We start from the raw sequence: 16,783 nt of genomic DNA, 5'->3' as shown, positions 1-16,783 counted from the left end.
TATATTACCTCAACGCGAATCACATGCACGATAAATTCCTTTTACAAAATTGGAAATCCTCTGTACCATATTTACAAACATTACGTGCGAGATTTCTTGGTTATAAGCACATAAGGTACCGATTAAAAACAATGACTGCTCCCCATACGCTTTACCGGGAACATATCGGCAATATACGAGTAATCTGGTATTCTATGAATCTTTGGGTAAAATGCCTTTAACGCGCGTTCCTTCTTCACATACTTTAAGGCAGAGTGTAAAATAACAATTGTTCCATATTTTATTCAATCAATACCCGGCAATATTAGTTACGCAGGTTGAAGTCTGTTGCAATGCAGATTTTTGAAATACGAGCGATATAAACTGGAAATCTAGTGGTATTGACCACTCGTTTTCAATTCTATTAGTAGAATTTACATGCCTAGTAGTGGAGTTATTACTGAACGAAATACACGAAATCGAGCGGTCGAATTTCAAAAATCGGCCCCCGGTCAAAATGAAAGATGTCGAGTAAACCGGCAGCTGCCAAATCGAAGAAGGGCGGCTTTCGTGGAACGTGCTTCCGCTGCGGACTGTGGGTAGATATTTACACTTAGACAATTTTAACGCGAGAAGCGGCACAATGGGAAACATGACTGCTTTTGGTCATTATTTTTGTTTTCTTGGGATCACTATTTGGTAGAGACTGTCGAGATTATGTTAGGACGTAAGAAATATTTATAATGTTACTAACGAACCCACAATAGGTAAGTTAAACTTGACATTTCCAAAAGTATATTTGATTATATATTATACCTATGTGCTGGTAGAGTGTGCGCGGAAAGAGAAGAGTCGTAGAATGTTTTGGGTCCCATACATTTCACGACTTTTCGACCCTTTCCGCACAGACTCTACAAGCGGTAGAGAGACAGAGTTAGTTATCCTTGTAATGAGAGCAGTGATTGTTATCTCCGAACATTACCCGAGATACAGGCGGCGCGTTCGGCCGCTCGAGTTGCTCTGAATTTTAATGATGATAACCCCCAGTGTTCTGGCGTGGCGCCTGGCGCCTGGGGCCCGCTGACCCACTTGTTACACCGCCCAGTTTCACCCGGAGCTATCAACATTTTATATTTATAACAAATAACGGCTTCCTGTTTAATTAAATGAGAATATACCTGGAGTAAAAATTTTTGCATAGATTTAAAATAAATTATTTAAAAATAATTGAAATACTTACCTATTACATGAAGTTCAAAAACGCAACGACTTAAATTTTATTGTCGTATACATAGGTACGAATAGGTACATTGAAATGGTTCTTAATTATCGTTTATAAAGTTATACCTAGTCAACTGACTAGAGTCCAAAGTCCAAACATCTATGAAATTATGACGTTTATAATAACACTTGCACAGTTGTGCTAACAAAATGACTGCCAAGCCACTCTAAATAGGTAACTTAAACCGATAGATATCTCAAATACTTTGTTTCCGGAGTATCGGTTCAAATAATATTTCGTCTAATTTACTTTTATTTGTCTGGCTGAGGATTAAATAAGATGACGGGTAAATTGGAGGCAAGATGATACTCGCCTTTATCCAAAAATAAATAAATCGTTAATTCAGAGTCGTATTTCACCTGAAGTAGCGACAATGATTTGGGTAGGCACAAGGTTAGGTTAGGTATTTGTCTATCTCTTCAATATTTTCTGTTGTTTTAGACTAATTTAGGTTTTATTACTTGGTACAGTCACCTGCATTAATATGTTACACAAGTGAAGGCAAAATATCTGACACGATCTTATTTGTAGAGCCATAAGAGCGTCACATATTTTTGCGACCTTCGAAGAGTAAGAGTAACATATTATTGCAGATGACTGTACCTATCTCCTCTTCCATTTCTGTTTGCGTTAGATGACGAATAACTATGAACATCAACCGATTTTCTTAAAATGTTATATATACAAACAAATAAAAAAGATTTTATTTAAGTACCTACAAGAATAAAAAGAATCATAAATTGATAATCATACCTACATGTTTTTGCAAACAACAACAATTGCATATTTATGAATAGGTGTTCGTGGATATGGACGTATTCTATTCGGCGCCTTTGGAGCCGATGGCGGGGCTCTGTGATGACGCCGTCAGCCGCACCAGCGACGCCGGCTCCGTGCGCGCGTCCGCGCACAGCTCCGCGCAAGGCTCCGCGCACGACTCGCTAGCCGGCTCCGCGCACAGCTCTGCCAATTCCGACATAGACGAGGAAAACGCCTTGGGAGATATCCAGCGTCACATAGACATGTTGGAACGCTCTTTACAAAAGAAGGAAACCATTCTCGATATAGACTCGGGCGACGAGTCACGAGCCCGTAAGTTGAAGACTGTTGGCAAACGTATACTCAGGTGAGTCCATCCAAATATAACATAATATACATACCTAATATCGTAACCATATATACTCGTATTGTTTACTTAAAGAGTCTAATTGGCCGTCCATGAAAAACTAAAACGTGATATAGGTTGTCTTCCGAAAAACCATATTTTTATTATTTTTCCAAGTCCATGTCCAACACTACTTTTCTAATACCTACCAACTATCTAAGTAGTACCTATTTCGGTTTAACAATTACATTGTATTCTGTACGCACTTATATCTAGGGCTTTTACAGGCGGGGGTTCTCCATGGGTACAGAGAAGGTAGTGACTATAGCGGATTGCGATCGTAAAAGGCCGTCGACGTTCAAGAGCGTGCGCAGCCTGATGCGGCTGGGCGCTCGCGGCCGGGCGCGCGGCGCCGGCGCCTGCGCCGACGAGGAGCGCGGCCTGCTCGAGCCCGCGCCCGAGCCGGAGCGCCCGCCCAGCCAGACCTCCGTGTCCTCCGACGAGCTCCTCGCCGACACGCGCTCGCCCGCAGACACCCCGAAGCTCAATAAAATGTATGTACTCATTATTCATGCTTGAGGACCTACCTATAACTGCACTATTTTTCAATAAGCTACGAGGGGTGGCTGGAAAGTAATCTACCTCACCATGAAAGAAGATATGTAACTGGATAGTATTTTTTTTGTTTTATAGAAATTGTATCACATTGCAAGCATTCAAGCACAGAATATGAGAATACGTTATTATTTAATTCTGTACGGTAGTACTATTTTACTACCGTACAGAGCACGAGGGTTAAACGCAAAGAGAATTAAATCACTACGTGTTAAACGATTTTATACCGTACCGTTTCTAGGTAGTTATTAGTTATTTACTAAATAGGTAGTAAGCACGAGTTAAGACGGTTAAGAGTTTTGCTTGTATTTTATACTGACTTTACTCACGGGGGTTTTATAGTTAGAATAATACCATTTAATACCACCAATAATATTATTATTGAAGTATCTACCTTTATGTTCCGTGTTGGGTGGTTAGTATTATTACCATTAATGAGGAGTTTTGTTACGCATTACTACGCCTTCTTGTCGTCGCACATTAATACATACGCGCGCACGAAACATGCGTGCTTACCTACTATAGCGGCACTCGAAGCTTTAAAACCTGTTACATATTTATTTGATATTATAGCGTATTTCCCTGCTTCAGAATACAAAACTAGGTACCGTAAAATGGGGTGAGTAGGGTCAAAACTGACATTCAAACCTCGATAACATTTTATTTTTACATATGCAAACTGAATGGTGTATATAATAAGTGTTCCGGGCGTTTGTATTTTAGTTTTTATTTTATTTTGGGTAGTTCCATTTCATAACTTTGACGATAAACAGGAAATCCCACCTCACCCCGTAGTCCCTCGTAATTGGGGTGAGATGGAATTGCATACAAAGGTGAATTTGGAAGATTGTTGCATCGATTTTTTTTTATTATGAGCTACTATAGCTCCATTTTAAATTCGAATACATTATTTTTGTAGCAGTAGCCTTAAATTCCCATCTCACCCCCCTTTCATCCCTTCTCTCCCCATTCATAACCCAACTCTCACCGCGAAACCTACTCACCCCATTTTACGGTACTAGCAAAATGTACGGGCGGATGTGGTTGAAATGAGATGAAATTGTCATCAACTTGTAAGTTCGTTTGTTTTGAATGTAGTCGCAGCGCGCTGGACACGGCGGGAGCCTCGGCGCTGAAGGCGGCCGACTTCCAGGTGTGCGTGACGGTGATCGAGGCGCGGCAGCTGGCCGGCCTCAACATGGACCCGGTCGTGTGCGTGCAGGTCGGCGACAGCCGCAAGTACACCAGCGTCAAGGAGAGCACCAACTGCCCTTATTACAACGAGGTGGGTTGCCTGAAATTCAGGATCTGCGTAGTACATTAGCACCGCGAAGCTACCGCAGTTATATTACCTGCTTTATTGCCTTCATAACATAAGGGTCCCGAGAGGAAAGGGGGTTTCAAAAACATCTATATGTTCTAGGCGCAGGGAAGGTACCTATGCCTGTTTGTCTTATGTATTATTTTGCAATTCAGAATGCGTTAACGATGAGCATAAAGACATTAGTAAGCTTAGCATGTTCACTCCATATATTGATAAAAACCCATTTATTACAAGGTATAGCGAGCTTTGCAAAAACTTATTATAAGTAAGATTTAAGCTTAATAAGTATTAAGTTTTAAGCAAGTTATTAATAGTAAGTTCTACCATAGGTACCTCCCATACAACTTAATATTAATAAGTAAAGATAATGATGTGATAATGCATAGAGTGAGCACTCATTAAGCTTACTTATTTCTGTGTGATGAAAGTTTATTATGCATTTCCTTTATAAAATAAATGTACCTCTAACTCATAATTTTTTCAGCTATTCGTCATAATTCTGTAGCATCTACCTAATTTAAAAATAAGAGAAGAGACTCATAAATCTTACATGTCCGAACTTGGGGCTTACATAATGACGTCGTTCGGATACGAACCCACAGTCAGTGTTGTTCATGCCTACGTTCTGGCTCCAATTTCCACGTTACTAAAAATAGATTGGCATCGATAATGTCAAACAACCAAACCTATTTCAGCATTGCGGAAACGGAATTGCGCACTCTTTGTGAAAAGCCTTTTTGTGAAGCCCATTTAGTTACCTTGTGTGAAAACGGCTCGCACGCAGTAACAACCCGACGCTCGTTTTAAATTCACTCTCAACTTCGCGTAATTTATGATACTCGCTCTGACATAATGCTTAATCCTAAGTAAATATTTGCCCAGGTGAATTTATTTATGCCTGCCGCCACGAATACCTCATGTACCTACTCATTTAGACGTATATATGTCTATATTTAAAACTGTAAGGTGTTTCTTTGTTTTAAGTATATGCTGCGAAATATTGTATGTATATGCTGTAAGACCTGATCTATCAGAACGGGATAAACTTAGTTACTTACTTAGCGTGTACATAGTTAACTCCCGGCAAGTTCGTTCGTTTGCATGCTTATTTTAATTGTTTCTTCTAGTTAAAACGTATGATTTCAGTTCTCAAAACAATAACAATTGTAACTGAAACAGACAACGAATACCTATTGTACCGAGACTACCGAGTCATATCTAGGTTTAATTTATCCAACACTAACCTTTTACTTTTATTTCAGTATTTCGTGTTTGATTTCCACATGCCCCCAATAATGCTGTTCGACAAGATCATTACTCTGTCGGTAAGTTTTATTGAATTTAATTTACAATTTATTACAATATACATATTAGGGAATATATATCGTCAGGTGACAAGCAAAAGTCACTAATTACTATAAAATATTTAAACAAAACTCAACCTTCTTTTCGTACCTACTAATATAGTTCACTATGGCTATGAACTTGTGGTGGTACTTAGTGACTTTTGCTTGTCACCTGACGATATTCGGTATCGTGTTTTGATTAAGGAAAAGTATTTGTAGGATTCATTTATTATTGTTACATACTTATTTGCCGTGACTTATTTTTCAAAAGTGTTTTTTAATAAAAAGGCACGGCAAAATCGCTTACCTTCATAATGAAAAAAAAAACGTAATTGCTCGCAACGAGATTCTCGGGCAAGTGATGTCAAAATGTGATTGTAATTGGCACGAATTTCTAAGTTTGTTTCGGCTCCCTACGCGCACCGCACCCCGCGATGAGCGGAGTAGGGCGCGGCGCGGCGCTGCGCTGGCCGGCGAACGGAACATTGCTTACACGTCATTCTGGCCAATTCGAGTTTTAGTTATTCGATCTGTTTCCATATGATACTGAACTGTCAGTGTCAAAAGTGACGTTTTTTTATATCGGATGTTTTTAGGCAATTTTAGATGCATTGGTAGAGTCTGTGCGGAAAGAGAAGAGTCGTGGAATGTACGGGGCCCAATAAATTCCACGACTCTTCTCTTTCCGCACAGACTCTATATAAAGTGTCATTCAATAGAACTTGCTAACTATGTAAACAAAAGTTACTAGTAAATTGTCATTCAGTGTCAATTTTAGTATGGCGGTTTGTTTACATAGTTAGCAAGTTCTATTGAATGACATTTTATGTGGTAATAGCGATAAGTAAGATAATTCGAAAATAGAATAAAATTAAATAGCTAGAGTCTGTGCGGAAAGAGAAGAGTTTTGGAATGTATGGGGCCCAATACATTTCACGTCTTTTCTCTTTCCGAACAGACTCTAACTATGAAATTCCAAAAAAAATTAAGTGAGTCGCCTGTACTTGTAGCTATAAGATGATATTACGAGTACTTGCCAAATTTCATAGTTCTAGGTCAAGAGAAAGTACCCTTTAAATTTTGATTCCGTTGAGAGCAGGTTGAGAGTGTCGAATATTTCTGCAGCATAAACGGCCGTTTATAAGTACATATGTAGGTATAATTATGGTTTAAATTAAATAAGAAATATTATTACAATGAACCAACCCGGTAGCGTAGGTACATTATTGTTAGCGTTCAGGTACATTATGATTAACTACCTACTCAAGCACAACCCGCAATAAGAAGCCGTCAAGTGCAGATATTGTCAAGCTCTCTTCCAACTGTGTGCTTCAAGATACGAAATTCTGTTAGTTCATTTTACTATTTGTTCTTCGTAGTTGCTAAGGAAAACCTGTCTCACCTTTACTCGTTTCAATACGAACTAAATCTAAAGTTTCTTAATACAGGTACACTAATGTTGCATTCACTAGGTACCTAAAAAACAAGTAACACAAGTAGGCATTGGATGCCCGATAACGTAAATGGATTCTTGTATGCGGATGGGAAACTATAAGGCAACACAAACTGAAGTGGCATGTTGGCGTGTCAGCTCACATGCGAGCTGCCAGGCATCAGGCGCGAGTGGCCGGTGTACTGTGTATTGTGTACCTACTGAATACACACGCGCGTTCACACTTCATGTAATCACGACACATTCACCGCTGCTTTGTTTTAACTATAGGTACATTTACGTGACACGTACCTAACCTATTTTTTACTGGTCTTCGGCAAAGCAAAAAGAGAGAATAATGATATTAGCAGTGTTTTGAGGACATAAATGTAAAGGTTTTTCCTATCAACTAATCTTGTTATATAGGTACCTTCAACCAATATTTAGTTACATGATCGTTGTATGAGCCAATGGTTCACATTTTGAACATAACACCCATGTAATTAATATGCATTTTTATTAAAACACTTTAAAACAAGGAGTTAACTAAAGTGCTGTTAATTACCCCAGCAGATCTCTAGATTATCTAGTAAGAAAATTTAAGGTGGTTCGATTTTCATACAAAATTCAATCGACTTTCATTAAGTAACTACACACTAATACTACATAAATATTTCCGCATTTATCTTCTTTTGAATATTCATTTTCGCTAAATGAATAGGAAAACAATGTTTCATACAGAAATCATGCAAAAATCATAGTTAACTTTTCACCAATTTTACGTATGTGTGCGTCACAAATGTCGTGTACGGATACATTTGCGACGTTGCCATACCATTTCCGACGTTGCCAGGCTGACCACGGCGTGAATTTGAAGTGCCGTCATGTTTAGTGCAATTTTGTTGACCTACCCGATTTTGTTGAATGAGTACCCGAATTTCGCCAGCTTAGCTAAGAACTATCATGGTGCGTTTTGTAAACAGTTGCTTTTTTGCTTACAAACGAAAGGTTCCCGGTTCAATCCCCAGTCATTGTATACTGGGACATAACTTTTTGTATTTTTTTTACATCTAAATTTCGTATTGTTTTTTTTTATTTTTATTTAATTTTTCTTATTATCAAAAATGTATGGGCTAAGCGTATTCGTTTATTTTTTACAAAGATAATTAGAAATTATACTCTACCTAATCTCTTTGATTTTTACAATCAGGACATCCTCACAGCAATAAAAAAGAAATGTATAAAATTTCCTGTGGTTGAAAATAATGGAATTTTATCTATGAATGAAAAACACAATTATTACTAGTTACTATATACCAGGTAAGTAAATTATAACTTGATTATAACTTTATCAGAATCCATATTGTTGCATCATCTTTCTTCCTATTACATTAGAGATTTCGGTCGGAGATTTGGTCATTACGTCAGATTTTAGTATCAAAAATGTTTCCCAGCCTGCGTGACGTAGCGAAAACTAAAACTTCTATACCTACAAATATTTTGGACATAGTTTTTATATTAGCTACTAGCAGGATTCAACAAGAATATGCTAGTGATTCTGAGTTGGAAGAACCCAAAAAGATCATAATCTGTGAAAATCAGGTATTGTATTTTTTTTTTAAAACGTTGATAAAGTAATTTATTGATAATAGCGACCCGCCCCGGCTTCGCACGGGTTAATAAATTATACATAAACCTTCCTCTTGAATCACTCTATCCATTAAAAAAAACCGCATCAAAATCCGTTGCGTACTTTTAAAGATCTAAGCATACAGACAGACAGACAGACAGGAAAGCGACTTTGTTTTATACTATGTGATAGTGATGATGATGATACTGAATATCTGGGGGAAGCGCTGGTGGCCTAGCGGAAAGAGCGTGCGACTTGCAATCCAGAGGTCGCGGGTTCTAATCCCGGCTCGTACCGTCGTACCATTGATTTTTCGGAACTTTTGTACGAAATATCATTTGATACCTATTTACCGGAACCTATTTATATACCGATACCTATTTTTCGGTGAAAGAAACCAATGTGAGGAAACCGGACTAATCCCAATAAGTTTACTCTCTGGGTTGGAAGGTCAGGGCAGTCGCTTTCGTAAAAACTAGTGCCCATGCCAATTCTGGGATTAGTTGCCAAGCGGACCCCACGCGAGGAAGAAGAGATTGAATAACTGGGAGACCGACCAAAGCTCAGAAAACATATAAAAAAATGCGAGTTTTCTCACAGATCAGACCTAGCTAAGAGATCAAACCCCTTATAGCAAATTTCATCGAAATCGTTAGAGCCGTTTCTGATATCATCCAAATATATAAATATATATATATATATATATATATATAAAAATGTGAACTGGTCAAAAGAACTTTTAACCGACAAAAACAGGCAAAACTGCTTTTGACTGAGCATGTTGGTCAAAAGTAGTTTTACCTGAAAATCATACCTATTTCTGGCAGCAGTTTCGTTTTTAGGGCGTAGCATAAAAAAAATAACCCTAACCTACCTATTTCTGGGAGCAGAGAATTTTACCCCAATGTACCAAATAATATATTACCATACAAATCCTAAAAACTAGCCCAAAATTACATAAAAACAAATTTCTATGTAAAAATTGTCAAGTGCGAGTACTTTTGACTGATAGTAACAGTCACAATTACTATTAACCAATGATTTTCAGGTAAAACTACTTTTGACCAACATGCTCAGTCAAAAGCAGTTTTGCCTGTTTTTGTCGGTTAAAAGTTCTTTTGACCAGTTCACACTTTTGACTGCGACATATATAATAATTTCTCGTTAAGATAACACAAAAAGGACAAAAATAAAACAAAATGAAATTATCTACTCGCACCAGTCTTGAACCCCAATCCTCTTGCACGTGTTTCCACGAACATACCGTAACGCTATTGCAGCATACTTACGTTGTGTGAAATTGTCTACTACAAGCATCACTGAAACACTGTTTGCATGTGTGAGTTATAGTAGGAAAAAGCATGACAGCAACACTCCGTCGACTTTAAAGGGTAGTTTCTGCACAATTAAGTATTCAATGTCTCTTTTAATAGTTCAATATTTACTTAAAGAGTTCGCTAAACATACTTTTAAGTATACAAATACCAAGACCATTCCACAAAAAAATAAAACATGAAATTTTGCGAAAGTGGCGCCATCTAGCGAGGGTTAAGCTTTGAGTAACCTAGTCGAACCACCTTAACCAAGTTTTGGGATAAGTACTTAGGTGTCTATTTTAAAATAATATAAATGGAAATCTACAAGGTAGGTACTTATTCATTGCTAGTAGGTACACGAGTTTAATTTACGTAGCTGTATACTTTACTAGGAGCTCCGAAATTTGTTAGCTAGTATTTATAATCTTTGAAGTCAAGCTTATTGAATAGGTACAACCGCTGTGCTACGATCGAAATCAGTCAGGACAACATCACCATACATACTTTACTAAATAAAATGTACTTATTTACCAAACGTTTAGTGCATCTGGATGAGACAATTAAAGACATTTGTGAGTTAGGTGTTTAATGTTTACTTATGTTGAGTTTGTTGGATGTGGCAGGTACTGCAGTCGCGCAACATCTTGCGCGCCAACAAGCTGCTGGGTAGCTTCAAGCTGGACGTGGCGACCATCTGGAGCCAGCCTGGTACGTACTCACCCACACACACACACACATCTTCTAACTTGCCACTTAAGCCGGTTCTACATGACGACTTTTTGTAGCGATATAATCGAAGGTTTCAGGGTGTTCAAGTCAAAAAGTCGCCATGTATCCACCAGTAAATTTTTATTACACAATTACGTACACCTACTTAAAATACATTTTAAATATAAATTGTATCAAGAGAAATTTTGTTATGCCACCGCCTTTTCATCAATTATACATTTTATTATTTGATTTTAGATTTAAGTGTGTATCCTACCTACTTATCTAGCAAGTGGACACGCCGTCTTCTTACCTACCTCACCTACCTGTGCTTTGAATTCTAGTTTAAATAAATAATCACCCTACTCACTCAAAAGCGCGTGGTGAAAAATAAACTAATATAATATAACGACAACTATTGTTTTATTTTTATTTTATTTTCTTTATTGGGGAAAAAAACAGATACAGGCCAATAATATTTACAGGGAAAATTACAAAGTGGTAGATCCTAAGACAATTCCCACTATAATATGTAGTACCTATATAGCATAAATAAATGTTGAACTAAGTACCTATTCAATTACTAGAAATGTTGTAATACTTTTTAATTAGGGTTCCGTACCCAAAGGGTAAAAACGGGACCCTATTACTAAGACTCCGCTGTCCGTCCGTCCGTCCGTCCGTCTGTCACCAGGCTGTATCTCACGAACCGTGATAGCTAGACAGTTGAAATTTCCACAGATGATGTATTTCTGTTGCCGCTATAACAACAAATACTAAAAACAGAATAAAATAAAGATTTAAGTGGGGCTCCCATACAACAAACGTGATTTTTGACCGAAGTTAAGCAACGTCGGGCGGGGTCAGTATTTGGATGGGTGACCGTTTTTTTGCTTTTGCTATTTTTGTTGATGGTGCGGAACCCTCCGTGCGCGAGTCCGACTCGCACTTGGCCGGTTTTTTCTTATTCATTTATGTAATGTACATGAGGTATAACTAAGTACATCCATCTTTGTTAAATGTCATTGACTCATTGTGCATGTTTTTTTCTTCGGCTACTTATTTTGACGCACCTACTTTGAATTTCTTCACGCTTTTTCAGAATGTCCTGGCAGCGGAATGAGTGTCGCGCCTTTCTACGGTCGTTTGTTTTTTAGGTGATGAGGTACATAACCTATTTTAGGTAGATCTGCTTGTAACTTGAATCAGCGCTTTTTGACTAAAACTTATTATTATTTAATTTGGTTATGATCTTATAATGCTCTCATTTTTAATCATGCGTGGTATTATGGTTTACGCTCATTCCTACTCCTACATAAACCTGTTAAGCAATAAATTAAATGATGTCATTCCACGATTGCTTCAGAACGTCCTCGCTCTGGCTAATAGGCAGAGCCGGATTAACCCTAAGGCAGAGTAGGCAACTGCCTATGGGCCCCGCCTCGGCTAGGGGGCCCCGGCGGCCCCGCGCGCGCCAAAAAAAAAATGTGTTTGCCAAGTTTGGCATATGGCCAAAATTCATCAATATTTTATTATGTTACCTACTTATACCTAATGTCCAATATCAGTTTCTCAGGCACACAATCATCAAATGATTATGTAAATTATGTTATTTTATAGCTTTTAAATTCTGTAAATCGAGCTCGAATTTCAGGCTCCCGAGGGCCTAAAACCTCATTAATGAAACTTCGGCCCTCCGAGTAACTCTTGTATGACACATATATTATTGTTGAGTAACATTTGACGATTGGTTCGTATCAGAGCGCTGCTTTGATTCATTGATTTCAGAAGCTTAGCCTTTTACCTCGCATGAAAGCTCACCTCGCTGGTTATAATAAGTACGCTTCGGGCTTGTTAAGTATGTGGAGATTGCTGAGCTCGACCTTCAGCCTCACTTTTTACCTCAATTTTTGGTTCGCCTACCAAATCTCTTCTTCAGCTTAGCCTTTGGCCTCGCTGCGCCAAGCTCGGCTTGCGGTCTCGCTTTTATACAATGGACATTACTTGGCGTCTGTGATCTAGCTGAGCTTATCCTGAAGCACGGCTTTGACCTCGCATGAAAGCTCACCTCACTGGGTAACTTCGGATTTTTAGGTCTTTTTAACACGCTTTCACAAATTTTTCACAAAAAATTTCGCGCTCGCTGCGCTCGCGATTTTTATTGCTTTTCCCATTTACCCTGTACTTACATGCTAGTTTGACTGGTTAATGAATAATCATTAAACACATGTAAAATCTTTATTATTAGGTTAATTTTAATCATGTGGCTCGTATGGTCGGACAATCGCTGTTCAGCCTCGCAAAATATTTAACTACTTATTGAGAAAAAAGAGCTCTCCCCACACTGGACGCAAGGAGGAATCGGCAAAAACTAATATAAAAAACCTTTATGTCCACGCAAGAGCGAAACTAACATTCGGCATGTTCGGATCGGCTCAACCGACACCTGAAGGTTGAAATTAAAACCGCAAACTTACTTGCCTGTACTGAACAACTGAACTTGTGTATGCATAATTAACTGTACGGGGGCCCCGAGCATTGCACTGCCTAGGGGCCCCGACATGCTTAATCCGGCCCTGCTAATAGGAGTTAAAAATAGCCGTAATATGTTGTTAAGGTTATATTTTCTTTATAGTGTATACCTATTCTGTACATGACTTAGTAAACTTGTTCTGATTATCCTATTCACATATTTTTAAGCTATTATATGTAAATGTAATGTTCTGTGTTCTGTCAATGTGAGTAGCTTTGCGTGAATAGGTAATAATATTTTAATTTATTTACGTAGGGAAGAACCTATGTACTAAGTCCTGCACTGCAGCACAAATCATCAAATGACTTTAGGATGAATACCTAGCACATTGTGCAATGTATGATATATGGCCAATATGGCCAACTTGAGACATATTTTAAAAAACATTTTTTTTTAATTAAAATGCTATAATGTTAAAACTATCTCAAACAGCAATTCATTGTGTAGCTATTTAGCTAAACTCAGGCTTTCGGGCTTGAGCCTTCATCTGTTAAACAAACACGGAGGTATCTTTTATTTAGTGTGGTTGGCTACCGAAAGAACGGCTTCCATTTGAGTGAAAGGAGGCAAGCCCGTTTAAAAGGCAATTTTACTTACTATCATATCTGTAGAGTTCCAATTCGTAGGTATAACAAGTCATTCATAATGGACTACACGCCACAAATGTACCTATTCCCTCCTTAGCAAGAGATCTAAGGACCACCACCTTGCATTTTGGAGACAAAGCAAACCGCTTGGAACAGGTGTTCCTGGGGGTGATCTGAGCTGATTTACCCCGGTTGCCGAGAGGTCCCCCCCAGCAGGTGGGCAGGGGAGGGGGGGGCAAAAGTGCCTCCGGCGCGCATCACTCTAAATTTTATATCTGCATACATCTAGCAACTATATCAAGTTTGGTGTCTTTTTCGTATAATTCGAGGATGGAGAATTCATTTCTGTGACTAAACTTTCACTCACCCATACAAAAAAATCGAGAAATTCAAAATTAAAAAAAAAATCTTTACACTTTTTTTTTTTAAATCCTCTACAAAAAAAAAACTACGAGGATTTGCTCTACAAAAAAAATACCTGTCAATAGCCTAGTTATCCTTATATATAGAATAGTAAACTTCTCAACAATTTTTCTTTTATAACTCTGTAAAAAAAAATATTTATGTCGCGCGGCGTACCTGCATTGTAAGAGCAGTATGCAGCTTTTAGGATTTTTAAGTATGTTTTGATGGTTTCTTATAAGTTATTATGCTTCTTTTTGTAGATTACATTAATATATTACTTCTGGACGTGATATATATGCAAATATAAATGAAATATATAAATAATAATAATAAGTGGCAGCACAATTCCAACAAGCCCTCGAGCTTGGTTCTCTCCCACCTTCCTTAACAACTGGTGTCACCTTCCTGCTCTTCAAGTCCGGTAGTACCACGGAAGCAAAAAACTACAGACCCATCACATGCTTGCCTACACTCTACAAGCTCGTTACATCCATTTTGAGAGCAAAAATCAATGCGCACATTGTCGCAAACAATATTTTGGCTTCCGCTCAAAATGGATGTAGGGTTGGGTCCCGTGGTACTAAAGAGCTCCTCCTCATAGACATGACCATATGCCAACAAATCCGGCGGAACAAGGGGGCCCTCTCAGCCGCTTGGATTGACTATAAGAAGGCCTATGATTCGGTGCCTCATTCATGGCTGGGGAGGGACTTAGAGCTGTATAAAGTTGATGCAGCTTTGAGAGCCTTCCTAAGCGCGTGTATGAGGCAGTGGACCACAGTCCTTCGTCAACCAGGAGGCGGGGATGACCGCTCTGGCCCGCAGGATTTTATAAGGATTGAGCGATGAATCTTTCAGGGTGATAGTCTGAGTCCCCTGTGGTTCTGCCTAGCTCTGAATCTCCTCATGAACCTCACCCTGCTGAAAGATTTGGGACTAGGTTGCCGGCTTCGGAGAGAGGGTGAAGTCATTTCTCACCTTTTGTACATGGATGACCTCAAATTATTTGCACAAAATAGCCAAGACTTGTTGAACCTACTGAAAACTACCGAAGTCTTCAGTAGTGCCATCAACATGGAGTTTGGTGTCGATAAATGTGCAACCAGCAACCCTCCCCCGCTCTACATGTAATACATGTAGAGCGGGGGAGGGTTGTAAATTCAACAAATTTACAACTCTCTGAGACAATGGCTTTCAGATCTATCTCTGAATCAGAAACCTATAAATACCTTGGTATGTCACAGTCGTTGGGTATTGAGGACGAGGGTATTAGACGGTCGGTGAAGGAGCGCTTTTTCAGTCGGCTCACAAAAGTCCTTAACAGTTTTTTGTCAGGAGGCAACAAAGTGCGCGCCTTCAACGCCTGGGTAATGCCCCTACTCACATACTCCTTTGGCATACTAAGGTGGACTCAGACCGAACTGGACGCCCTAGATCGGAGGGTCCGATCACTGCTCACCATGCATCGCATGCTACACCCACGCTCGTCAGTTATGAGATTGTACATCCCACAGAAGTGTGGAGGCCGAGGCTTCCTAAACGCCAAGGATCTCCACAACCGCCAGGTGTACAATCTCAGGAATTATTTCCTTAACAACGAGTGTGGGATGCATCGTGTTGTGGTGGCAGTAGACAGGAACCTCACCCCGCTCTCCTTGGCAAACGAGAACTGGCGCAAACCTGTGGTACTAAGTACTGCGGATCGCAAGGCGGCATGGGAGAGTAAGGTGCTACACGGGCGGTTCTACAAGGCCCTCACGGGACCCGATGTGGACCTGCTCGGGTCGGTGAACTGGTTACGATTCGGGGACCTCTTCGGAGAAACCGAGGGTTTTGCCTGTGCAATTGCGGACGAAGTAATGATGACGAACAACTATCGGAAATATATCCTGAAGGACGGTACGGTCGACATTTCTGGGGCATGCCGCCGTCCCGGAGAGTCACTCAGGCATATCATTTCCGGTTGTTCTCATCTTGCTAACGGCGAGTACTTGCACAGACATAATCTGTGCAAGCTCGTAGCCAGGATTATTCACCAGCAACTTGCTTTTCTATATGGTCTTGTGGACCGCGAAGTACCGTACTACAAGTATTTACCTGCGCCTGTTGTCGAGAATGGTCGTGCCACGCTCTATTGGGATCGATCTATCATCACTGACAGGACTATTGTAGCCAATAAGCCTGACATTGTGATAATAGATCGATCGCAATGTCGGACCGTGCTCGTTGACATCACCATCCCCCATGATGAGAATCTCGTGAAGGCCGAGAAGGACAAGTCCAGTAAGTACTTGGCTCACGAGATAACCGCCATGTGGGATGTTGATTCGACGATCATTGTCCCGATAGTCATTTCAGTGAACGGTCTAATAGCGAAGAGTCTCGACCAACATCTTGAGAGACACTCGCTAGGTGGTTGGATCAAGGGCCAGAAGGCGCCAGATGCAGAAGGCGGTGATCTTGGAAACGGCGCGGATAGTCCGCCAGTTCCTCTCTCTGCGGCCCTGACCACCGGCAGCTT

General features: G+C 39.6%; 1 protein-coding gene across 1 annotated transcript in view; it reads left to right on the top strand.

The window, feature by feature from the left end:
• The window catches only part of LOC134661159 (otoferlin-like), a 53,980-nt gene that overhangs the window by 18,475 nt on the left and 18,722 nt on the right, over positions 1-16,783 (top strand). The window contains exons 4-8 of the mRNA XM_063517110.1: positions 2,059-2,387; positions 2,654-2,920; positions 4,080-4,266; positions 5,568-5,630; positions 10,653-10,737. Of these exons, the coding sequence (XP_063373180.1) occupies positions 2,059-2,387; positions 2,654-2,920; positions 4,080-4,266; positions 5,568-5,630; positions 10,653-10,737 (931 nt within the window). The remainder of the gene's footprint in view (positions 1-2,058; positions 2,388-2,653; positions 2,921-4,079; positions 4,267-5,567; positions 5,631-10,652; positions 10,738-16,783) is intronic.

This window comes from Cydia amplana, chromosome Z (assembly GCF_948474715.1).
Source record: "Cydia amplana chromosome Z, ilCydAmpl1.1, whole genome shotgun sequence".
NCBI lineage: Eukaryota > Metazoa > Arthropoda > Insecta > Lepidoptera > Tortricidae > Cydia > Cydia amplana.
Note: the sequence above shows the minus strand (reverse complement) of the source record. Positions and strands in the feature narration are given on the sequence as shown.